This window comes from Miscanthus floridulus, unplaced genomic scaffold (genome assembly GCF_019320115.1).
Source record: "Miscanthus floridulus cultivar M001 unplaced genomic scaffold, ASM1932011v1 os_1486_1_2, whole genome shotgun sequence".
Taxonomy (NCBI): domain Eukaryota; kingdom Viridiplantae; phylum Streptophyta; class Magnoliopsida; order Poales; family Poaceae; genus Miscanthus; species Miscanthus floridulus.
Window position 1 is genome coordinate 22,360 of NW_027097747.1, and position 24,981 is coordinate 47,340.

The following is a 24,981-nucleotide window of genomic DNA, read 5'->3' on the forward strand; positions in this document are numbered from 1 at the left end:
GAAGCCGAAGCCCGCGCCGAGGCCGCCCGTCGTGCTGAGGCCGCGCGCCGCGCCGAGGAGGCTCGCCTCCACACCGTCGCCCTGGACGAATATGAGCGCGCCCACGAGGCTCTCTGGGCGCAGGCAACCGCCGTCGTCAACGTCAAGGCCCTCATCCCCGTCGTCCTCGATTAGGTCACGAACACCTACACCAAGTGGCGCGGCATGTTCCTCACCGTCCTCGGCAAGTATGCCCTCACCCGCCACGTTCTCGAGGATGAGGCCTTCCCCTCACGCTCGGCATGGGTGCAAGCGGACTGCTGCGTCCTGATGTGGATTTACGGCACCGTCTCCGGCGATCTGCAGCAATCCCTGATGATGCGGCAGGGTCCCGCTCGCGGGGCATGGTGCTACCTCAAGGATGAGTTCCTCGGCCAGAAGGAGTCCCATGCCCTCCTTCTCGAGATGAAATTCTGCAACTTCCAACAGGAGTCCCTGAGCATCACCGACTACTACCGCCAGTTCGAGTCGATGGCGGCTTCTCTTGCCGAGTTCGGCGATCCCATCGGGGATCGACAGATGGTGCTCACGCTCCTCCGCGGCCTCAGCGGCAAGTTCCACCACATGGTGTCCATCCTCAAGATGCACAAGCCGTTCCCGATGTTTGCGGAGGCCCGGACACACCTTCTGCTGGAGGAGATGGAGATTGACGCCCGTCCACCGTCCGCCCTCGTCGCTGCAACACCACGCCCTATGGCCCCTGGGGCCCCTACGCCTCCATGCTCGGGGGCACCTCATCCAACATGCCCTCCTACGCTAGCCAGTGGCCAACGCACTGGCCGCCGCCGTGGCCACGGCGGACGCGGAGGCCAACGGGCCCCTCCTGGCAGACACGGTGGTGCCCCCTTAGGCGGCCACGGTGGCACACCCCCTGTCGTCCATCCATCCTTCGCGTATCCGTGGGCTGGTACCGTACAGATGTGGCCCTACGACCAGTCCGGGCGCTCTCCATCTCCGCCTACATTCAGTGCTGTCCCCCAGTATGGCGGCTTTGGTGGCGCATCCAGTGCCTATGGCGGCACCTATGGCGCTCCACCTCCTCAGTATGGCGCGTTCTATGGGGGAGCTGTGCCTCCATCCTTCTAGTCGCCTTCCCCGAGCTACCAGGTCTCCCCTACAGCGCCCTGGAACCCTACACAAGGTGGGTCATGGCATCAGGACTCCCTTGCGCACTCCTTCAACACCATGACCCTGAACCTGCCGGCCCCTTCCTCTAAGTGGTACACCGATTCAGGTGCTGGTTCCCACATGACTGCGGACGCTGGTAAACTCTCCACCATCTCCCCACCATCTTCATTTACTCCTTCATCTATCATTGTGGGCAATGGTGCTTCACTTCCTGTCACTGCCACTGGATCACAGTTTTTTTCTTTACCACATCGCAATCTTGTTCTTAAAAATGTTTTGGTGTCACCCAACATTATTAAGAATCTGATTTCCATTCATCGTTTTACCACTGATAATAATTGCTCCATTGAGTTTGATCCTTTTGGCCTTTCTGTGAAGGATTTGCACACCCGGAACGTGATTGTCAGGTGCAATAGCTCCGGTGACCTCTACCCGTTCTATGCACCTTCCAATAGTTCTACCAGCACCTCCGCGTTCATCGCTGCACCCACCTCACTTTGGCATTGTCGTCTCGAACACCTTGGGCGTGACGCTCTGTCCAAGCTCATTAGTTCCAGTGTCATTTCTTGTAATAAAGATGATACCGACCACATATGCCATGCATGCCAACTTGGTCGCCATGCATGTTTGCCTTTCAGTTCATCTAGCTCTCGCGCTGCTCATAATTCTGATTTAATACATTGTGATCTATGGATATCTCCTATTGTTAGTGTGTCGGGATACAAATATTATCTAGTCATTCTTGATGATTGTTCACACTACCTTTGGACTTTTCCGCTCCGCCTCAAATCCGAGACATTTTCCACTCTCTCCAATTTTTTTGTATATATTCGCACACAATTTGACACCACCATCAAGAGTGTCCAGTGCGACAATGGTCGTGAATTTGATAATTCACAGGCCCGCACGTTCTTCCTCTCCCACGGTGTTGCACTCCGCATGTCGTGTCCATATACTTCCCAACAAAATGGAAAGGCAGAACGTTCCCTTCGCACTATTAATAACATTCTACGTTCCCTTTTGTTTCAGGCGAGTCTCCCTCCGGCCTATTGGGTTAAGGCCCTTCACACCGTGACATATCTTATGAATCGCCTCCCCACTAAAACCCTCGCCTTCTTCACACCATATAGCTCCCTTTATTCCACCCAGCCCTCCTACGACCACCTCAAAGTGTTTGGGTGTGCTTGTTATCCCAACATATCCTCCACAGCACCTCACAAACTCGCCCCTCGTTCATCCTTATGCGTCTTTCTCTGCTACTCCTCGGACCACAAAGGCTATCAGTGTCTTGAGCTCCAGTCGAACCGCATTCTTATTTCTGGACATGTCATTTTTGATGAATCCTTCTTTCCGTTCTCCAACATGTCTACCACACCCATGGCGCCCTCAGCCCTAGACTTCTTGACTGATGATCATGATCTTACCGCTTCAGTTCCTAGAGCTCGTTTTGTGCATGCAGGTCTCTCCATCACTTCGGCGACACATGTTGTGCATGGCGCTCTGCCCATACATGAGTCTGTAGCCACACCTGAGGCTCCACCTGTACCGCTGAGCACTAGACCATGGTCACCAGGCTCTGGCGCTGCTACCCCTGTGCACCCCGCACAGGCTGTTGCTAGCAGCGCTCCCTCTACGTCGTCGCCCGTGCCGACTACTGCTGCTGCGCCTGTGCATCCCGCACAGGTCACTGCCAGCGGTACCACCCCCACGACACCCCCGAGTACTACCGGTCCTGCTGCCCCTGATGCTAGAGCACAGGTTGTTGCTAGCGGAACCGGCCGTACAGCTGCCACTCGCCCGATCGCCATCCCTTCGGTCACCAATGCGCACTCCATGCGCACACGAGGCAAGGTAGGCATCGCACAGCCCGTGGATCGCCTCAACCTCCACGCTGTGCCCATGTCACCTCTCCCATGCTCTGTTCGTGATGCTCTGTCAGACCCCAATTGGCGCTCTGCTATGCAATCTGAGTATGATGCCCTTCTGGCCAATGACACATGGAGTCTTGTTCCTTGACCTCCTGGAGTTAATCTTGTGACCGGCAAGTGGATTTACCATCACAAGTTGCTAGCAGATGGCTCCCTTGATCGTTACAAGGCTCGCTGGGTTCTCCGGGGCTTCACACAGCGTGAAGGTATTGATTATGATGAGACTTTTAGCCTAGTTGTCAAGCCTGCGACAGTTCGAGTGGTCCTCTCTCTGGCTTTATCTCAGAACTGGCCTATTCATCAGCTGGATGTGAAGAATGCATTCTTACATGGCATTCTCAATGAGACGGTGTACTGTGTGCAGCCTTCTGGTTTTGTTGACTCCTCCCGTCCAGATTTTGTTTGTCGGCTAAACAAGTCCCTATATGGTTTGAAGCAGGCTCCTCGTGCTTGGCATCACAGATTCGCCTCTCACCTCGTGTCCCTTGGCTTTGTTGAGACCAAGTCAGATACTTCCCTGTTCATATATCGCCGAGGAACAAATATAGCCTACTTGTTGCTATATGTGGATGACATTGTTCTCACCGCTTCGTCTACTGGATTTCTCCAACATATTATTGCAGCTCTCCAGCGTGAATTTGCTATGACAGACATGGGCCAGCTTCATCACTTTCTGGGCATCTCCGTGACACGTCCCGTAGATGGGTTGTTCCTTTCTCAGCGGCAGTACATTCATGACATTTTGGAGCGCGCCGGGATGAGTGCTTGTAAGCCTTGCAGCACCCCTGTCGACCTGCACTCCAAATTGTCTGCAGATGGTCCTCCGGTTGCTGACTCCACACAGTACCGCAGCCTGGCTGGGGCACTTCAGTATCTGACTTTCACCCGTCCTGACATTGCTTTTGTTGTACAGTAGATTTGCCTTTATATGCATGATCCACGGGAACCCCACCTTGCTGTCCTTAAGCGGATTCTGCGCTACCTACAGGGCACTCTCTCGCTTGGCTTGACCATGCGCCGTTCATCACCTACTGATCTCGTTGTCTATATAGATGCCGACTGGGCTGGCTGTCCCGACACTCGCCGGTCAACTTCTGGTTACGCCGTGTTCCTCGGAGATAACTTGGTGTCTTGGTCCTCCAAGCGTCAGCATACGGTCTCCCGATCCAGTGCCAAGGCCGAATATCGAGCTGTGGCGAATGGAGTTGCTGAAGCTACTTGGCTGCGCCAGCTGCTCCATGAGCTTCGCCACCCGCCTCGTCGTGCCACCCTAGTCTACTGTGACAATATCAGTGCTGTGTATCTCTCTAGCAACCCGGTGCAACATCAGCGGACGAAACATGTTGAGATTGATCTTCACTTTGTTCGGGAGAGGGTCGCCCTCGGTCATGTTCGGGTCCTTCATGTCCCTACGACATCCCAGTACACCGACGTCTTTACCAAGGGCCTTCCTACTTCCTTGTTTCAGGAGTTTCGGTCCAGCCTGAACGTTCACTGTGCTCCCGGTCAGACTGCGGGGGAGTGTTAGCCTTTTGTAATTATAGTATATGTAATTATAGTAGGCAGCCTTGGTTTGTGGCTTTGCCTCATTAGGCACCCCGGCGTCCATATGTACTGACATACATTCATTGTATTGATTCATTCCAAATACATACACTTTCAAGAACATATATTTTTTCCTCAATCTCCTTTGTTGCTTGTTATATGAGAAGAGAATTGCTTTTAGTCAGTCTGGTGGAGTTCCTCTCAACTCGGCTCGTTAGATTTGGTTCTAAGTTGGATCTCAAACAACACGGAAGATAATGAGATAAAAAGATCAAATCAATGTGCACAAAAAGTTTAGTTTTCTTATCTAAAAGATTCAGAATGAGGTGGCACGACAGGAAGTAGCAGGAAGAAGAGGGGTCAAGTGCCATCCACCCCCATCCTATTGGACTGGATGTCTAGATTGGCCAGCCGCCCACTGTAGTAGGCCTCTGCCCCTCTATGCTATGCGAGCACAATTTTGCCCAAATGCACGTCGAGAGAAATCTACTTGCAAAGCAAAAGCAAAAGCAAAAGCAAAATCAAAATCATGGAAGCCCACGAACCAAGTGTGGCAAGCACAAATCAGAACCAAATCGAAGCAAATCACAAATTAATAAACAACAATGACCAATGCACCACTATGCTAGCATGCTTGCTGGACTAGTCTATCAGAGTCAGAGCACGAGAGCCACAGCCAGAGCGAGGGCCAACCCGCCGGTGGCGGCGGCCAGCTGGTAGCTCCTGGCATCGGCGCTGGACGACGGGGACGGCACCACCACCGGCGGGCTGTCCGACGGCGGGTTGACCTTGGAGCAGACCTTCCTAATTTCGCCCTTGTGGTGCGTGAGCACGTCGAGCCTGCTCATGGCGACGAAGGACTCGGCGAAGTCGGCGAAGAACTCGTCCGGCGAGGCGGCGCTGGCCTGGCGCTCGACGTAGTCGCGGGTGGCAGGGTACTGGAGCAGCGCGGCGTCGGTGGAGAGGAGCCCCCTCTTGCCGGCGACGAGGGCGTAGTAGTCGGCGTCGAAGATGGCCGGGGTGGTCGGGTCGAGGTCGAGGTCGACGAGCGTGGCGTTGTCCCCGGGCTTGCACTGCCCGCGCAGGGTCGCCGTGTAGTTGCCGTCCAGCGCCGGGTCGGACGCGCCCTTGTGGCCGGCGAAGTCGTACAGCCGCGGCGACACCGTGGAGCACCGCGCCTGCCCGATCGTGTGCGCGCCTGAAAAAAGTGAAGCGAATCATCCATCACATTCACATGCAAATAGAGATACTAGTGGGCCTAATGTCGAGCCTATGGAGCTCTCAAGATATAATAGAAAATTAATTTGAAATTGTGGATATGATTTTTTTATTAACTTAGTCAAAAAGATTTCTGAAAAAAAAAGACTTGGGACAAAATTGAAACATCTTATATATTTTAGAATGGAGCGTCTATGCACTCAACGTGGTTTCTTAAGGCAAGTGGTAATTTGCAAAAAGTAATCGAACAATTTGTGAATAACCTAAAATGGTTTGTTTCCAAAGTTAACACTTGATTTGAGAGAAAATTGCAGTTGACAGGAGAGCGGGCCTATGTTGTATTAGTTACAGAGAATGCTCCGATGGACGTTGTACAAACATTTTAAAAAGGTGGGTCACCTCAGGCTACCACAAAAGACTCCTCTTTTATGGTAGTACTATTACCCCTCTAAGAGCATCTCAAACCAAAAAATCAGGCTCCAATATACTCCACTTTCAAATTCACTGTTATCATTTTTGCTCTCCCAAATCACCCTTCTTTCTCAGAAAAAAATGGGCGAGGACTATCTCCACCAGACACGGCACCCACCGTAAATTTGTACCACGTCTTCATACATAATCACCCAATGCATGGGAGAGTTGTGATTTTTCTTAAAAACAACTCACAAGAAAATCTTCTCCTCGACGCTAGACAACATAGTTGCTTGCATGCACGGAACAATTATATATTCCCCTAAAAAACAAGAACTTTACGAAAAAAATAAAGGAGTCGCTATATTTCAGATGCCAGAATTTTCATGTAACAATTTTAGACAACCAATAAGTATTACAATTAAAATGATAACCCATAAGAGACAATTCAATTTTTTTCTCCATACTCAAACAATGATAAAATTACAGATTTCCTAAACGGTACAACAACAAAGATCAAGCAACTGAAATATAGGAGTTTCATAAAAAAAAAACTAAAATATAGGAGAAATGGAAAACTAAAGTGTGGATATATACGAAACAAGGAGCATACCGGAGAGGACGGCAACGTCCTTGGCAGTGAGGTTGAACCTAATAGCAAACAGGTTGATGATGTCAGTGATGGTGGCGTCTGGGGCCGGCGAGAACAAGGCCACGTCGTCGGCCACCGACCTGTAGCCGTCCCTCCGCCCGGTTGGGAGCGGGATGAATGGCCCTTTCGTCTGCCCATGCCAATGCATCATGTACATATTTCATCAACATCAAACTCATCACTATGATATTATTTTTTCATCTAAATAAATGCTCTTGTACTGAATTACTGATGCACGCACCAGCCTGATGGAGTCACGCGCGGCGAGGGCGAGCGCGTCGGCGCAGGAGACGACGCCGGGGCAGGCGGCGTCGAGCTTGGCCTTGATGGCGTCCACCACCTCGTACCCGCGGACGCCCCGGTTCAGCGGCGCGTCCTTCTCGGCGGTGTTGCCGGCGGTGGAGTCGAGCAGGATGGAGCCCTCGCAGCCGTCCACGAAGCAGTCGAGGGAGAAGAGGCGGAGCACGGCGCCCGCGAGGTGGGGCTTCTCGGCCACGATGGCCGTCATCTCCTTGAACACCACGTCCTCCGCCTGCGGGCACGTCTCGTTGTACGCGCCCATCACCACCACCTGAGCCTCCGCCGCAGGCATCGCTATCGCACAACCGATCAGGAGAAGGGGTACGGCCGCCGCCACCGCAGGACCCAGTAATGCTGCTGCTGCCATTGCTCTTGCTCTTGCTCTTGCGGCGGCCATCGATCTTGAGTTCTTGACTGGTGGGGAATTGCAATTGGGGATACTCGACGGACCTTGTTTGTTCCTAGCTACAGTATTAATTGTTGTGTATGACTGGCTTAGGAGTATACTCCTATATATCTGGAATGACTGAGCTGGGCAGCAGCCAAGATTGAATTGGCTGATCATATTTGGGCACAGCTATGTGTATTTATAGCAGTGCCAACTGGCTTTGCACTGCAAGCAAGATAGTACTAGTTATATGGGGATCCTAGGCAGGAACTTTACTGCCTGACTAGAATGGAGATAGATTTTACAAAATATATAGCTTTATATAATATTTTATTTATATTAGATGACAAAAAACAAATGATATAATAATGATTTTGATTAACTTAATCGTTTTTTATAAACTTGAGTGAACTTTTTTTCACATTATTTTGACTCCTTAATTTCCCGATGATAGTTTTACACAGCAAAGTCATTTAAATTTCAAATAAAATAAAAACTGAAAAGATATTATAATGATTTGATATTCTGGTTTCTGGAGTCATTTTTTCATAGAACCACCAAATTAAGATGTTGATAAAGATTTTTTTGTTAGCATTAGGACCTTTATGTTTGGCGATTGCACGGATTTTTTGCGTCAATTTTCATTGAGAATATGAAACAGATGTGGACATGGTTAGAAGCTCACTAGAGGGGAGAAGGATGAGTGGGGTGGGGATATATGATGGGCAAAGAGGTTGCCTGCAGTCGAAGAAGAAACCAACTAGTGACGGGGCAATGAACGGCGGCAGGGTATTTTTTTCACCCCCCCTACATTTCCATATGAGGCTCAAATTCCCAACTTCCTACGAAGATGGCAAGGTTGCCTTCGTTAATGGATATGGCGAGGTTGCTTATTGTCGTCGGTTGACGTAGGCATTGCTTGGCTGGTTTAGAGCTAGGTTTTACATTTAGGTAATGCTCAGCGACTGTTCTTGGGACACCCGGACATGTCATATGGCTTCCACGTGAAGGTGTTTTTATTATAGTGGAAGATGTTTTCCGATTCGTCGGAGCATGCATATGGGTATGAACAAAATGTTTTTACTTTGATTGTTTTATTACTTTGTCATCTCAAATTGTTGAATATGATAAAATCAAATATAAAGTGGAAAACTAACAGTATACTTTATTGATTATTTAAAACATTTGAGAAAATATGCACTGCACATTGTTCCATTTAGCTTTTGGGTTTGTTTGTTTGAGCTACAGTTTTTGAGCTTTTAACTCAAAAGTGGCATTTCTGACTTTTAGCTTCAAGCTCTTGTAATTTTGCCGAAGGCTTTTGTAATAAATTTATAGCTTCTTAGGGCTTCCCCGGCGCAAGTACGTGGCATACTGCCCTAGACGCCACGTTGATGCCAAACATCCACGTCAAAAAGACTTGTAGCCTTGCAGTGCGCAGAGTGGCCTGCAGAAGAAGTAGCGATCTTGTTAGACCAAAAGATGAAGCTACTATATATGGAAGATGTGTAGGGAGTGTGGTCCAGAAAAAAGTAGAGAAGTGAAAAAGAATATGAGAGATTGGAAAGGGACATGATGTGATGGTGCAGTAAAAAAAGCAAAGCTGTCTCCGATAGGAGTGTGTTAGCCAGAGGTACGTGTACTAGTCATTTTAGCCAAGGCCAACAGCATGTGCGGCCTCCGTTAGTGGTGCCCTTAGCACATCAAAACCAGAAAAGCTGTTTTCATCATGTTTTTTACTTTTTATTAGTTTATTATAGCTTCTCAGCATACCAAGAAAGAGAAAAGTTGTTCTCAACATTTTTTTAGTTTTTAGTTTATTTCTTCGTGAGCCAGTTTTTTAGCTTTTCAAAAGTCAGCTCAACAACTGAACTGTTTGTTTCATCATTTCACAAAGCGGCAAGATGGCTTGATGATGTGCCGGATGCACTGACGGCAGAGGCTATGGCTGCCGCTTGTGCTCGCAGCGGAAAATGGCTATGACAAAGTTATCCTTGAGGTTGATTGCAGTGGCCTCAAGATGCTGCTAGATGGTGATGATGGTACGAGATTGGCTATCGGGGGCCTTTGTCTCGATATTACAGAGCTAGGCAGGAGTTTTGTCGACTTTCGTGTTGTGTGGGTGCGTAGGAAAGCCAACTCGGTGGCCCATTGCTGTGCATGTATGGTGTTGGCCACCGAGCGCTCGTTTTTCTGGCTCGACTATATCCCGGATTGGTTGTCGGGATTAGCAGCAGCTAATTGTACTCCCGTTATTGATTAATGGAAGCTCTATAATGCTAAAAAAAACCAGCAAAAAGATGAAACAAACGCATCCTTTTTAGGGGGACAGCATGCGGTGCGTGTTCATTTTATTTGAGGTCTCAATACAAACTGGACTTGCCCAATGTAATTGACAACGAAAAACCATGCAAAGCAAATTCCATGCGAAATCATGGAAACCAACACATCAAGTCACGCAAACACAAATCAGAGGAAATTAAATCGCCAAATTGAAACAAATCATAATAAACAGGCAGCTAGCAACCACCATGCGCTGGCTGTCGTATATGCATGGCATGCAGATTGCAGAGTCTGTGTCAGTAGTTAGAGCACGAGAGCCACTGCCAACCCACCGGTGGCGGTCAGCTTGGCAGCGGCGGCGTTGGTACTGCTGGACGGCGACGGCGGGTTGACCTTAGAGAAGACCTGCCTGATCTCGCCATTGTGGTGCGTGAGCACGCCGAGCTTGCTCATGGCGACGAAGGACGTGGCAAAGTCGGCGAAGAACTCGCCCGGCGGCGCGGTGGCGTTAGCCTGCCGCGCGACGTAGGCGCTGGTGGTGGCATCGAGAAGGAGTGCGGCGTCGGTGGAGAGGAGGCCCTTGTTGCCGGCGACGATCGAGGGCGTAGCAGTGGGCGTCACTAGGTGAAATGGTTTCTAGCAACGGGACAATTTTTTTTTATGAGCGGCTGGTGATAGAGCCACCCTACAGTGGCGTGTTTGGAAGCCTAGAATAACAGGGACGGCTGGTAATACGAGCCACCCCTACAAATAGATCAGTTTTGTAGGGGCGGCTCACTCATCAGCCGCCCTCGCTATTACTGTTTATAGGGGGGGTCATCCTGCACCTAGAATCTTTGACGACTGTCAGTCGTTGCTGCACTTCGTAACAGGTACTTTCCAGTGTATTTCCCCTCTAATATTTATGCGATTTGAGCCACAGATTCGTTCCCCATACTTCCAGTTTCATTTTCCTTCGTTTTTTTTCATTTGGTTCACGGATTCATTTTTGCAAACTAAAAGAAGGGTATCGTAGTACAGGTTGGGGTGGAGAATGGTTCTTTCAATGGTTAAGCCTTCACGTACCACCAGGCACAACCCAATTAGAAAGTCTGTGCTAGACGAAATATGCACAAGATATTTAGTCTGTAGTAGAGAAATAAATTTTTATGAAATAAGATGGACCGCTGATATCCTGTAGTTTTTAATCCATGAACTAGGACTGCAGATATATATCCTCATCTGAGAATATTAATTTTAAGATGGATTGATGTTATTCATGCTTTTTTATTCCACACATAAGACCAACTAAATAAGAGCTGACTTTTCATGTTCCCATAGATGGACAACCCTTCAGATTTTTATAGGAAATTGGCTTTTATGGTTGCATCTATGGTGGCATATTGGGCAGATCTGGCAGCTGTCTGAGCAACCCCCTCCGGCCATCGGATTCTGGGACGACGGCTCCTTCCACCACAGCAATCAAGAACACGGCTCCTCTCCTACAGCTCCACTTCTTTGTGTGACTGTCTGACCGGTGGGCTTCCCCCATTTTTGCTTTTGCTAGACTAGCTGATGTGATGTGCTCAGACCTGGTCCTTTGTTTGATGCATGTTTATCTGAGGATCATAAAGTAAAGAAGCAAGGATGGAGATCATGACAGAAGGGACCAGAGGTGAATGTTCCCTGAACTCATATCCCTTCAGTAGCAAGTTGTTATTTTAGTGGAATGCTTATTTCTGATTTTTTATTTTCCTATCATGCTTGCCATAGCTTAGTGGAGCTTTATGTCCTTTGAAATTTCATCAGCACGAGACTGACATGTCTGAGTGGCTATGTACAAGAGCTTGAGTTACCAAGGTGTTGTTTTTAGATCATTAGATGCTGTCTCTGGAAAATTTAGTTACATTATTGTTCATCCCACTAATCAGAGTTTTGTTAAGTGGAATTAAACTATACATGATTTTGTGATTTTATGGTATGTATCACAGAAATGTTACCTGAAAAGTGATCAACCCACAACAGTCTAACTGAAACTATAAATGATTGTTGGCTAAATTATCTTTTGGCTAAGTTGTTCTTGTTCCTAACTGAAACAAGCATTATCTTAACTTCTGAACTGCATTGAATCTAGAAATGATTAATAGGACTGTGCACATTATATTTAGGTAGTAAAATCTGTTGTAAGAATTAGTGTGCTTCTTCTGAAAATTCAGATTAAACCCATTTCCAATGAACTGGTCATTTCAGTCAAACAGTTTATACATTTACTCTCCTCGGCTTGCTGCTCAGTGAACTGCTCATTCCAGAACACCACTACCACTGTAAATTTTCTGTTATTAGTACTCTGACATTTTTAGAAGTTGCTGATAGCCAGTTATCTTTAGTGAGGATTTGTTTATATGATTTTGTTGGACACAACCATATCTCGAATGCCATTGCATTACTTGTTCTGCATACTCTTCAGCCTACCGCTTGATTCAGACTAACACCACTATACCAGTGATTCAGTGGAAAACCAGAGGACCAGCTAGTGAAACAAAACATAGCAACGGTACATAACACATCATTTCCTATTTCTGGTTTGAGAACTACACTCACCATTTTCTGTTGTTATTACATAAGTGCAACTACACATTTAATGAGTGATTACAGATTAGTAAAAATATTTCAACTAATTGCTATCTTACTAATTTGCTAAATTGCCGAGATGTTCACTTAAAATAGGCAATAATGTGCTATCTTACTAAATCTGGAATATTCTTACAAAATTGCAACCATGTTCAATGGATGCCCACAAGTATTTATGGAAAGTCTGAAATGGGCAATAATGATATTGGGAGTTTGAGATGTGTGCTTACTGATTTTTTTAACTCAACTTTACTGATTTTCAACTCAAGTTTATCTAGTAATATTGTAAGAGCAGAAAAGAACTATTTCAGCTTATACGAACGGTCCATTTTCAGGTTGATGATGTACTAGAGTCGAAGTTGGATAGAAGATTTGAACTTGTCATGGATGAAAGGACTCTTGATGCAATTGGGCTCCATCCTGATCAACCTGTGATGAAGAGGTAAATGCATGTTTCCTGTGTAGATCTTGATGTGTTATGAGAACACCTTCTATGGTTTTGTAACATGTCGAACTATATTGTTGTTTCTATTTATCTAGGTAACAAGTGTAAAATGACATGACACCAGAAATGTAAAATTCTAAAAACAAATTTAGATATACACTTGCAATTCCAAAAACAACTGCTACTGTAGATTTAAGTTTAGATTTCAGTTATCAAATAATCTCGAATGGTGAGACCACAGTTAAAATCTCAGGTCAATCTCAGTTCATGTGGTCATTGGTGAGTAGATTCTTTTGAGTATGCTTTCCTAAGATATTTTTTTCTCTTCATGTGTTCCCTTACCAATGCCTAGCATTTCCAGAAGAGCCATGTTAGCTCCGTCTGTTTTCTTATGGTTCTAAGGTAGAGTAATATTAGTCTGGATCAGAACGGCTACTTCCAGGTCTGTTCTCTTATGGTTCTAAGGTAGAGTATTGGTCCTGATTGGAACTGCTACTTCCTGGTTAGCTTGAGCTTTGCAGCGACAACAGAAAGATCATCAGATTAGGCTGATTATTTGGCTTTATCAATACAATCTCTTTATAGATGCCCCATGTTCCTTTTGATTATAAGATACAAGGGGTCTACTGTTAGTCTTTCCTCTCTCACTTCTTTGTTGATGATGCTCGGCTTGTTGCTCAGCCACTAACTAAATGAAATATTATTGATTTTATTTGGTACTTTTGTGTTTCTATCACTGTTCAAGAAACTCACCCAGGAGAAGGCACTGATGTTTCCCTAGAATGATGAATTGAGTAGCGTAAGAAGTCTGGGGATTCCAATTATTAGCTTGTATCATCGAAGTTTGATGGTGGTTATTAGATCCTCAGTTGTTTCCTTAATTGGAACATTGGCAGTTGTATCATTTGAACTTTGATTAAGGTTGATGGAGACATGGAGTTGCACTTAGCCCCTTATCAATTGTGTTTGGCATTCCGGTTGAAGACTACTACAATTGATGGTCCTCATCACCTTATTTCTCAGCTAAATTGATTTATTTTTCTTCCGTTGCAACGCACATGATGATTTAGGGGAGCACGTGTTGGTAATTTAATTTTTTTTGTGAAAAAATGCACCGCCCCTACAAATCGAATTTTTAGGGGCGGCTCAGCCGTCCCTACAAATTTGTAGGGACGGTCTGGGAACCGTTTCTACAAATGCATGATTTGTATAGACGGTATGATAGGAGCGGCTAGCCAAATCGTCCCTACAAATACTCATTAGCCGCCTCTGAAAATCATATTTGGCGTAGTGCGTCGAAGGTGGTCTGCGTGGGAGGGTCGAGGTAGACGAGGGTGGCGTTGTCGCCAGGCTTGCACTGCCCGCGGAGAGTGACCGTGTAGTTGGCGTCCAGAGTGGGGTCCGACGCGCCGTTCTGCCCGCCCAAGCTGTACAGCCGCGGGGACACCGTCGAGCACCGCGCCTTCCCGATCGTGTGTGCGCCTGAAAAAACGTCGAGGATTTTCAGCCCACGCAGAAAAAATGGTTGATGGACTAGTCACATGCGAACTGAAATACCAGTGGGCCTAATATTCAATCCTCCATTGAGTTCTCCAATGGCCCGACCCGTGAAGGCGGCCCAATAAGCCTTCCTTTCTTTCACTATTTCTTTTGTGGGTTTGCAGTGTTTCAAAATTTCATTTTCCCCTCCTCATACCTGATCCAAGAAGAAGGTTGGGTTCGTGCAAAAATTTTTAAAACCTAAATAAACAACTTTGAGAGGTAATTACATATATGTGATGGAACAAAATCTACACTACAGCGTAATAATGAATTGCATTCCCAAGACAATTCTTATGAATTTCGTGAGCAAATTAAAAGACAAATATTTGAGTTTGGGCAAGGGGCAGGGGAGATCGGATATAATAATAATATAGGATTATACCGGAGAGGACAGCGACGTCCTTGGCGGTGAGGTTGAACTTTTTAGCAAACGGGGCGATGATGTCGGTGATGTTGGCGCCCGGCGGCGGCGAGTTGAGGGCGACGTCGGCGGCCACGGACCTGTTGCCGTCCCTTCGACCAGTCGGGAGCAGGATGAACGGGCCTTTCGTCTGCGCATACATATGTGGCCATTGCCCATCAAATTAAACTCAGTATTAATTCTTTCTTAGTGATGCATTCATGCATGCTTCAGTTACTAGGAACGTTTGCGTACCAGCCTGACGAAGTCTCGCGCGGCGAGCGCGAGCGTGTCGGCACAGGAGACGACGCCGGGGCAGGCGGCGTCGAGCTTGGCCTTGATGGCGTCCACCACCTCGTACCCGCGGACGCCCTGGTTCAGCGGCGCGTCCTTCTCGGCGGTGTTGCCGGCGGTGGAGTCGAGCAGGATGGAGCCCTCGCAGCCGCCCACGAAGCAGTGGACGGAGAAGAGGCGGAGCACGGCGGCCGCGAGGTCCGGCGACTTGGCCACGATGGCCGTCATCTCCGTAAGCACCACGTCCTCCGCCTGCGGGCACGTCGTGTTGTACGCGCCGATCACTACGACGTGGGCGTCCGCCGACGGCGGCGCCGACACAACCAGGAGCAGCACCACCGCTGCCATCGCTGCTGCCGCTGCTCTTGCTGCGGCGACGCCGAGTTGTTGGCTTTAGCTACCTCTGGCTAGTAGTAGTAGTATACACTACAGATTTACAGGTATATATATAGCTGCTAGCCTGTTGTACCTGAGTACATATACTACATATATACGTACTGCAAGTACATCATGCATGTCATCGAAATCGAACAGAGATGAGTCGTTGACGAAAACACACATCTCGCAACGAACAAGTACAAAAAGATCACGCATACATACAGTACGCACTTGCGCTGCTGCTGCGTTTGTACTACACGATACGATGTGTGAATGAAGGGGCCGGAGAATGTCAACTGCTACAAATTCATAGAAAATTTGTCTGGAGATAAGGTTGTATATTGGCTAGCTAGCGCCAACAAGAACATAATATTGTACTAATAATGGATATCAGTGACCATTTGCCGATGTTTAAAATTCAAGAGTAGTGCATATGCCCTGCTGTTATTAACGGTACACATGGCATATGCAGTATTATATTAGGAGGGTGGGTGAGAGTGAGACATGTCAACTTCGGCCATTATATATATACATTTCAGTTCCATATATATGGATATGGCTGTCCATTCTGAATCATGCATATATCCCTGCTGCAGACTGCAGTAATCCGAGTCGCGGCCATCTTAATCCGCCGCCAAAATAAGAAAAAAATATATATATTGCTGTTGGGAAATAGGGGTCCCAATAGAGAGAGTGACGGTGTGAGGTCTCATGCGGTGATCCCAAGACATAGGTTGACGAGGTACCAAGACGGAGGTTCTGGGTAGAAGGTCCCCGAACGAAGGTCCGGGGTGAAGGTTCCAGGGGAAAGGCCCGAGGAGGAAACTCATTAGGGTTTTCTAAGTGAAAGTGTGATAGAGGGGCCAGCTTGTTGCAGCTTGACACTAGGGGTCGAATGCTCCGCTCTGGGGCGGAGGCCTTTGACTAGCGGAGGCACGAATATAAAAATGAAGTTCAAACAATGACTGAGGCAATAGTTAGGGTTTTGAATTGCACGCCATCCTCCCCTATGGGATGACTCACTTCCCCCTTTTATAGGGTACGGTTACATCATTTGTCGAGTATAAAAATGCCCCAAGGGCAACTAAGGCATATTCTGGTATATTCTTGTACACTGTGCTCATGCCTCCAGGACATTAGAGTCTTTTTGTGTTGCTACCGCCTTTGTTGATGGGCCGCTATCGAGCGTGGGCTTTCAGCCCATTATTCGTCGCACCACAACCTTCGACTGTTCTTCATAGTGCCTGGACCTCCTACTTTTCACTACAGCCTCTGACTAATCTTCGTAGTGCCTCGACCTTTGACCTTTTCATCGTGGCCTCTGACCTATCTTCAGGGCATCTCGGCCTCCGACTTTTTCATCGTGACCTCTGATCTTTTCATCATGACCTCTAACTTTTCTACAAATCGCTCCGACCTCCAACTTTTTCATCACGACCTCTGACTTTTTATCACGGCCTTCGACTGATCTTCAAGCCACTACCCTAAATTCTATTAGGCCTCTTCAAGGGAAAGTTAGCCCATATTCCACATGGGCCCCCCCAACAGTAGCCCCTCAGCTACTAGGTTATGGCCGGTACCACATGACCTAGTAGATGTTCATATACAAGAAGAGGTGCAATTAAACTCAAACCTTGGTTGCGAGGATCACCCTTCGCAACATGTACGTGCGCCTCGCTAAAAACTTGTGGGGGTACGACCTCGGATACCCACGGTAGACTGCATGGGCTGTGCCACCGGGGGTGGTCCAGCCCACAAGATGAAGACTTACGATGCACGGTATTGCTCGGCGTGTACCGCAAGACAGCAAGGGCGATATCCTAAAGATGCTATGAGATCTGTTAGGATATGCTCGATCTCGTAATTCCTGTAATCTACTATTACTTACCGGTTATCTCCTAGATCTAATCGACTTGTAACCCTACCCCTAGCTATATAAGGTGGGTAGGGGACCCCCTCAAAACACACGCAATATCATACGATAGCCAATACAAACCAACAGGCCACAGGAGTAGGGTATTACGTCATGCTGATGGCCCAAACCTGTCTAACTTTTGTGTCTCTGTTGCCTTCTTATTCTTGATTACACGTGCCTCTACCGATCAATCTACCTTCGTGGGATACCCCTCAGAGGACTGGCGATAATATTCTATCGACAGTTGGCGTGCCAGGTAGGCGTGCACGTGATGTTTCCATGACGAACAAGATGGTACGTTTTTCAAGCTCTTCGTCCTCTCCAAGGCCCGATCAAGTCTTTACGGTCGGATCGATCTCTTGGGTCATCAATGCTGACGGAGATGGAGAGATCTTCAAGCCGGTGCAAATCAATTCTATGCCAACCACATGAACACCTGCAATAGCAGATCCGATCCCTGAACTACCTCAGAGGTAGTCTTCACCAATAACTCGCCGCTTGCTGCCCCGCTACTCGAAGAAGCAGGTCGGTAACGATGATATGATCGCATCCATCGATTAGGTCGGCCAGAAGCTCGTCGACTGCCTCTCCCTCATGGAATCGGCTCTGACCACTCTGGTTCAGCGCTGACCACCTTCCGGTTCTGATCTATCAGAAGTCGATCGGGAAACTCTAAGGGATATGGCCACCATCCATCAGGATGCCCTAAGGGACAAATTCACCGACCAGATTGGAGACATCTATCCTCTCGCCGACCCAATCACCGACCAGCTCTTGCCGACTATCAATATGCTGCAAATCGGCCAACATCCCAAAGAATCCCTCCATACCATCCTAGAGGAGAATCTAGACTCTGAGTCCTAGGGCTCTACGGAGATTGTCGCTGAAACCGCTGCCGTCCAACCTCCTTTTCCACCTTTCCATGGAGGCAGGATTTTTAATGTCAGCATCGATAGCCCTCCATGGGATGGAGAAACCAATGAGGACCGTGCAGCTCGCGTCAACAAAAACACCAACCGTGCGCAGCGCCGAGCGAATGAGGCTGCCATTGTGTTAGCCGAGGCTGTTCGCAACGAAGAACAACTCAACTTGCAAGGGAGGCCATACCCACTTTACCGCAACCTCGATGATGAATTCGTCCATGTCGACGGCCACGATGTCTACAAGACCCCAAGTGCCAACCTGGCCATGGCCGCTAACGAGCTTGCTCGGCTCGAACAAACGCCAGAGGTCGCCAAGGTCGCCACAATGCTTAAAGCTACACACTGCCAGGTCAACGAGATCTGCCAGGATTAGGGACCTTCTGATGAGGACATCACTCCTTCAGATGTACCCGCTGATCCTCCAACCGTCATGCAAGGTCCAATGACCCGGGCTTGAATGCGTCAACTCAATTTAGAGGTGAGCTCGTTCTTAAGGGATCCTTTTTATACTTTTGAGAATATACTACTACCTAATGATGTTATTTTGCTTAGAAACATTGGAGAGGGTCATGAAGTATTTAGAGGATGTAGTGAAGGCGAAGATGACCAGCAAGGATGTCCAACAGGAACCGAAGGCCCGATCCAACATGATTTCGAGTCTGCCTCGGCCTCTAGGACCAGTCTGCCTTAAACTGGTCACCCAGGACGCATCCAGACTTCGTTTATGATGATCCACATATGGATGGAAAGCTAATTTGATAAGGAAGCCAATCCAAGTGGTCTCATGTCAAAAGCTCTTCAGAATCAACAGGAATCGTTGAAACAAGTTAGCGTCCAGAATCTGCCAGGGTGCTATGACACCGTCTTTTGGTCCGTTGGACCGTGTATCGTGTTTGGGCCCATGAGGGGGCGTGTCCAGGATAGGCGATGACCCTAAGACCTTTATAATCATACGCCACCACCATTATTAGGTTTTAGGTTTTGCTTAGATTATTCTGTCAAGAACAGTTTCGCCGTTCATCGGTTTGTGAGACTCCAACTTTGAGAGATTAATCATTCATCTGCAATTTGGTTGTGTTCTTTCTTGTTCTTGCTTGTGTTCTTCGTTGCGTAGGCAGAGATTAGCCTTCTTGGTGAGGTCAACTTGGTCTGAGACTCGGTTGATAACCAGAGGAGCTGTGGTGCTAAGATTGTAGGGTTCGATCTTTCAATCTGAAGCCGGATCGGTGTGTTATTCTCCACCACAATGATAGTTATCACCACCTGACGGAAGATCAGGATCCCCGTTCCCATTAAGTGGTATCAGAGCAAAGGTATATCGTCAGGTTCACATTTATCCCCTAGTTTTGAGTGTTTCGCTTTCATCCCATAGTCCAGTGCCATACTTTTATTTCCTGTCCTAGAACCTTCCGCGCCATAGCCTTTGCATATTTCGGTTTCGGAGTCCGTCGTGTTGAGTTTGTGTCCTGGTCGAGGTCTTGTTGCTGGTTAGGTCGTGTTAGAGTCCAGTTCGTGTGTTTTTCCCCATCGTTTCCATCAAATCTTTGCTGTTGTGACCAGTTTTGCGCACATTGTTCCCGTTTTGTTCTCTAATTCGGAGCCAATTCTTAAAACTGGTCTAGTTTTCGCATACGAACTCTGATTTTGATGTTCCATATATCAAAATCGATCAGAAAAAAATTTCAGATCCATCCATCCCCTACTTTACTGGGGTTCAAAAATTTTAAATTGGTCAAAAAGTGATCACAAGATTCTCTTTTCATGGTCATAAGGTTTTTGTCGATTTTGAACAAGTTTTCTGAAAATTCCACAGGCCACGTCTTACACTTGTTTGAGCTCATATTTTCTGTAGTTACTTCTTTTGTGCTCCTAAGTAAAGAAAAAATATAAAAAAAAATAAAATAAAAAGTCAAAATTTCCCAAAAAAAACAACGACAACCCAAAAAATAGAAAAAAAGAGAGGGGCAAAAGATGAACAATATCTAGAGGAGCACATAGAGAAGACCAAAGTGAGCTGTATTTGCGTGTGTTGTCTGGTTCCTTGTTTGTGTTGCTATTTCCATCCACCATACTTGTTTTTCATACACCTGTCACCTTGCTATCCACCATACTTGCTTGTTTGTTACACACTTGGTACTTGGAGCATTTTAGACCAGCAACGAGAACAAGTACTTTGGACTATAATTCAGCATTACTTTCTGTTACCGACTTGTGTGCCAGATATACATATTACTCTTTTTGTGCCTTCCAAGCTCCACAAACTCTTCACATCAGTACAGAAAAAGGGCCTTGCAATCTCGGTACCACTGCCTCACAGGTATCACAAACCAGCCGTCGGTTGTACCGCCCACTACTTGCGTTGGTAAGAACTTTATAAGAGCTTGGTAAGACGCTTCCACTTGCTATGAAAAGTGACACCACTGCAACCACGTAGTCATTTGGTAGGGATAACTTTCACCGTTTGTTCCTATTTTTATGTTTACAATGGCAAGAGGTGATCAGACTGGAGATAACAATCCTAAGGGTTTCAGCGAGTGTGTCAGCCAAGAGCAACTACAAGCTATTGTAGAGGATGCTCAAAAAAGGATGAATGAGGCCGTCAGGAAGGCCGTCACTGACGCGCTCATTGAACTCAACATTGGCAATAGCATGGAGAGATTGGACAAACGAATTTTCACACTAACCGACAAGGTTATTGAGTTGGAAACCTTGGTGGCGGTCAACAACAATAACGTTTCCAATAGCAACACCGATGGTCTCTTGCCAGAAGACATGGTGCATGATGCCATTGGGAACATAGATTGAGCAGCCTTCTGACAAGCAAGATTACGACGACGTCTTCGCCACAACACGACAGGTATGGGTGGTGTCCACCACCATCAAGGTAATAATCACCGTGTACCTGATGATCCTTATGCTAAGATTAAGTTCACAATACCATCTTTTTCGAGTCATTATGATGCTGAGGGATATCTTGATTGGGAGATGATGGTAGAACAAAAGTTTAGTGCCCGCCTTGTGCCTAAGCATCATAGAGTTCGACAAGCTACTAGTGAGTTTAAGGATTTTGCCATTATTTTGTGGAATGGGCTAGCTGCACAGGATGCTTTACCTGGTACGTGGGAAGAACTTAAGGTAGCTATGCATGATCGCTTTATTCCTCCTTCTTATCATAGAGACTTACGTAAGAAATTGATGCGTTTAGAACAAGGAGATAAATATATACAGGATTACTATGGTGAGCTCCAAAAGGGATTGATGCGTTGTAGTGTTGTGGAAGGAAACGAAGATGCCATTTGTCGTTTTTATTCAGGTTTGAGGCATGAGATTTAGGACATTGTTGATTATAAAGAATTTAACACTGTCAACCAGTTGTTTCAGTTTGTTATGCTTACAGAAAAGGAATTGCAGGGGCATGAACAGCAGAGCAAGAGCAAGGTCCGCACCACCACATACACGCCATGCTCAGCACCATCTTCGGGGCTGACCGAGCCAACCACTTTTTGGGCACCTCCACCAGCGAGCAAGCGACCAACAGCCTCTGGAGTTTCCACTACACCTAAGGCACCTCCAACACGACCTTTAGATTCAGGTAAAAATTCTTTGCAGGTGCCTACCAAGAGTTCCTCATCCGTTGCATCGACGGGACACACTTCGGGCATTTAGTGCCACCGCTGCCATGGCATTGGCCATGTGCAGATGGACTGCCCAAGTTAGCGGGCATATATTGCTACAGAAGATGGTTACATCAGCACCTCTGGCATTGAGGATGAAGAAGACCAAGATGCAGATGAGGAGGACGGCGAAGTCCTTGGTGATGAGGCCATGATGGCCTATAGGAGCATCATTGTACAGCGGGTGCTCAGCTCACAAGTCCAGCAACCTAAGAAGCTACAACGCCATAACTTGTTCTAGATTTTCTTCGTCATCAGCAACCGTCGAGCATGTGTCATTATTGATGGAGGTAGCTGCAACAATTTGGTGAGTTCTGATTTGGTCAAGAAGCTTGGCTTGACCACACGCCCACACCCATGTCCATATCATATTCAGTGGCTAAATGATTCTGGTAAAGCAAAGGTAACCCAAACTTACAGAGTTTCATTTTCCATTGGTTCTTATGCTGATTTTGTTGATTGTGATGTGGTACCTATGCAAGCTTGTTCACTTTTATTGGGTCCTCCTTGGGAACATGATAATGATGCTACACACCAAGGTAGAAGTAATAAATACACTTTTGTGCATAAAGGAAGGAAAATTACTTTGGTACCTTTGACCTATGCTCAAATTGTACAAGCTGATAGAGAACGCGCTGCTAGTTTGAATGATGTCTAATCTAAAAATCAGCAAGTTGCTAATTCTATTTTCTCACCTAAAAAGGATAAGTCTACATCTATTTCCAAGGCTGAGGAAATTAAATTGAAGGGTGGTGTTATGCTTGCAACAAAATGTGACTTTGCTGAAATTTCTGATGATGATATTTGCTATGCTTTGGTATGCAAACGAGCTATGTTTTCGCTTGATGATATTGTTAGCTCGGTGCCTCCTGCTGTCACTAACCTTTTGCGGGAGTATGAGGACATTTTTCCAGCTGAGATACCCCCGGGGCTGCCACCTATGAGAGGAATAGAGCATCAAATTGATTTGATTCCGGGAGCAACCTTGCCCAACCGTGCTGCCTATCGAACCCATCCCGAGGAGACTAAGGAAATTCAGCAGCAAGTCCAAGACCTTTTGGACCACGGGTATGTACATGAAAGCCTTAGTCCTAGTGCTGTTCCTATACTTTTCCAAATACCTTCTTTAACTGTTCCAAAGACTTGATGGAATTTGGGGCGAGGCTCGTGAGCCAGTTCATTGCGATCGGTGTGAGCATGACAGGAAGATAGTTCGCCATGACACTGGTATCTCCCCTGGCAGCACGTACAGCGGTGGCATAAGCTTATAGCCACTGTATGGGATTCATCCACCCCTCATAGGGCTCGACCCCAGTGATTTTGAAACCACAGGGCCACTGGAGTGTTTGGAGTGCTCTCGTGAATGCTCGGGGCCCTTCGGGATCGTCACCGTTGGGATCAGGAGCATTGCCGATGTTAAGTGGCTAGCGGGCTACATCCGGACTACCGAATTCTTGCTTGTATTCTTGACGCTGACGTACTTCCTCCTCATGCTGAGAGAAACAGTGCCCATCGATGTGACATAGTGCATCCTAGAGGTTGTTGATGTGTTCTCAAACATCTTGATCGATTTCTTGGTCATGTTGGCAAGGGTTGTTGATATGGTTCCCCCTAGCTCCCCCTAGAGGGGTTGTCTATCATCATGATGTTGGTTGGTGAAATGGCTTCTACTAAGGCGGCGATTGGATCTTGGTGCCACAGATCGGTGATTCGAGCTTGTCGAGTAGTTAGATCCCTGATCTTGGTGGATCTCGTTGACCTAGTAGTATGTATCTTTAAGCATTGTGGTGACCTTGGTGACCTCTGGCATTTGTTCGAGCTGAGCAAGCTCGTTAGCGGCCATGGCCAGGTTGGCGCTTGGGCCAGGACAAATTCATCGTCGAGGTTGTGGCAAAGTGGGCGTGGCCTCCCTTGCGAGTCGAGTTGTTCTCCATTGCGATCAGCCTCGGCTAACACAATGGTGGCCTCATTAGCTCGACGCTGTGCATGGTTGGTGTTTCTATTGATGCGAGCTGCACGGTCCTCATTGGTTTCTCCATCCCATGGAGGGCTATCAATGCTGACATTAAAAATCTCGCCTGCACGGAAGGGTGGAAAAGGATGTTGGACGGCAGCGGTTTTGACGACAATCTCTGTAGAACCCTAGGACTCAGAGTCTATATTTTCCTCTAGGATGGTATGGAGGGATTCTTTGGGATGTTGGCCGATTTGCAGCATATTGATAGTGGGTGAGAGCTGGTCAGCAATCGGGTCGATGAGAGGATAGATGTCTCCAATCTGGTCAGCGAATTTGTCCCTTAGGACATCCTGATGGATGGTGGTTGTATCCCCTAGAGTTTCTCGATCGGCTTTCGATAGATCAAAACTGGAAGGTGGTCGGCGCTGAACCGGAGTGGTTAGAGCCAATTCCATGAGGGAGAGGCAGTCGGTGAGCTTTTGGCCGACTTGATCGATGGATGTGATTAGATCATCATTGCCGACCTGCTTCCTCGAGTAGCGGGATAGCAGACGGTGAGTTGTTGGTGAAGACGACCTCAGAGGCAGTTCTAGGATTGAATCTGCTGTTGTAGGTGTTGGTGTGGTCGGATCTACTATTGCAGGTGTTGGGGTAGTGAGACCAGACCACCACTAGGGCATGCATCACGATGAAGACAGCGACATCTCGGTTGAAGCCTTTGAAGTGTTCCCATGTCGCCTTGCACCTATCAATGATGGCGTCTGGACAGGGCAGCCTATCGTCAGGCTGACGAGCTACCTCCATATCAATATAGTCGAGCACCGGCTACCATGGCGTCAAATTTTCCCCTCTCAACTTTTGCATCTAGCTCCAGCACGTCAAACCACGCCTTGGTTTTTTATGGTATTCTACAGACATCAAAGGGATTCGTTGAATGAAGAAGTCATTTCA

At 47.3% G+C, this 24,981-nt stretch overlaps 3 protein-coding genes and 1 long non-coding RNA gene across 5 annotated transcripts; 2 read left to right on the forward strand and 2 right to left on the reverse strand.

The window, feature by feature from the left end:
* The first annotated feature begins 204 nt into the window (after window positions 1-204).
* LOC136534094 (uncharacterized) lies at window positions 205-889 on the forward strand. Its single transcript, XM_066526570.1, has 2 exons — window positions 205-711; window positions 800-889. Exons 1-2 carry the CDS (start codon window positions 205-207, stop codon window positions 887-889), a joined length of 597 nt encoding a protein of 198 aa, XP_066382667.1.
* A 4,405-nt stretch (window positions 890-5,294) lies between these two features.
* On the reverse strand, window positions 5,295-7,621 carry LOC136534090 (peroxidase 1-like). Its single transcript, XM_066526567.1, has 3 exons — window positions 7,163-7,621; window positions 6,883-7,051; window positions 5,295-5,838 (listed from the first exon to the last, which is right to left on the reverse strand). Exons 1-3 carry the CDS (start codon window positions 7,616-7,618, stop codon window positions 5,297-5,299), a joined length of 1,167 nt encoding a protein of 388 aa, XP_066382664.1. The 5' UTR covers window positions 7,619-7,621; the 3' UTR covers window positions 5,295-5,296.
* A 2,574-nt stretch (window positions 7,622-10,195) lies between these two features.
* Window positions 10,196-15,744, reverse strand: LOC136534095 (peroxidase 1-like). The gene is made up of 5 exons (XM_066526572.1): window positions 15,653-15,744; window positions 15,145-15,574; window positions 14,872-15,040; window positions 14,242-14,429; window positions 10,196-10,528 (listed from the first exon to the last, which is right to left on the reverse strand). Exons 1-5 carry the CDS (start codon window positions 15,742-15,744, stop codon window positions 10,196-10,198), a joined length of 1,212 nt encoding a protein of 403 aa, XP_066382669.1.
* Window positions 10,710-13,672, forward strand: LOC136534102 (uncharacterized). Of its 2 annotated transcripts, none has more exons than XR_010778656.1 (3): window positions 10,710-10,764; window positions 11,283-11,546; window positions 12,838-13,672. It is a non-coding gene; the product is annotated as an uncharacterized lncRNA (long non-coding RNA). The 2 variants fall into 2 exon arrangements; XR_010778657.1 differs by having other exon boundaries at window positions 10,735-10,764; window positions 11,213-11,546.
* Window positions 15,745-24,981: the final 9,237 nt, after the last annotated feature.

What these genes read in the sequence shown, in the direction of transcription:
- LOC136534094 (XM_066526570.1), top strand. Translation starts at nt 205, where the DNA reads ATGTTCCTCACCGTCCTCGGCAAGTATGCCCTCACCCGCCACGTTCTC. An exon ending in CCCGTCCACCGTCCGCCCTC is followed by an intron (nt 712 to 799) that starts GTCGCTGCAACA and finishes CTCCTACGCTAG; the next exon opens with CCAGTGGCCAACGCACTGGC.
- LOC136534090 (XM_066526567.1), bottom strand. Translation starts at nt 7,618, where the DNA reads ATGGCCGCCGCAAGAGCAAGAGCAAGAGCAATGGCAGCAGCAGCATTA. An exon ending in CGCGTGACTCCATCAGGCTG is followed by an intron (nt 7,052 to 7,162) that starts GTGCGTGCATCA and finishes TGGCATGGGCAG; the next exon opens with ACGAAAGGGCCATTCATCCC. An exon ending in GGACGTTGCCGTCCTCTCCG is followed by an intron (nt 5,839 to 6,882) that starts GTATGCTCCTTG and finishes CACTTTTTTCAG; the next exon opens with GCGCGCACACGATCGGGCAG.
- LOC136534095 (XM_066526572.1), bottom strand. Translation starts at nt 15,744, where the DNA reads ATGTGTGTTTTCGTCAACGACTCATCTCTGTTCGATTTCGATGACATG. An exon ending in TATGTAGTATATGTACTCAG is followed by an intron (nt 15,575 to 15,652) that starts GTACAACAGGCT and finishes AGGTAGCTAAAG; the next exon opens with CCAACAACTCGGCGTCGCCG. An exon ending in GGACGTCGCTGTCCTCTCCG is followed by an intron (nt 14,430 to 14,871) that starts GTATAATCCTAT and finishes ACGTTTTTTCAG; the next exon opens with GCGCACACACGATCGGGAAG.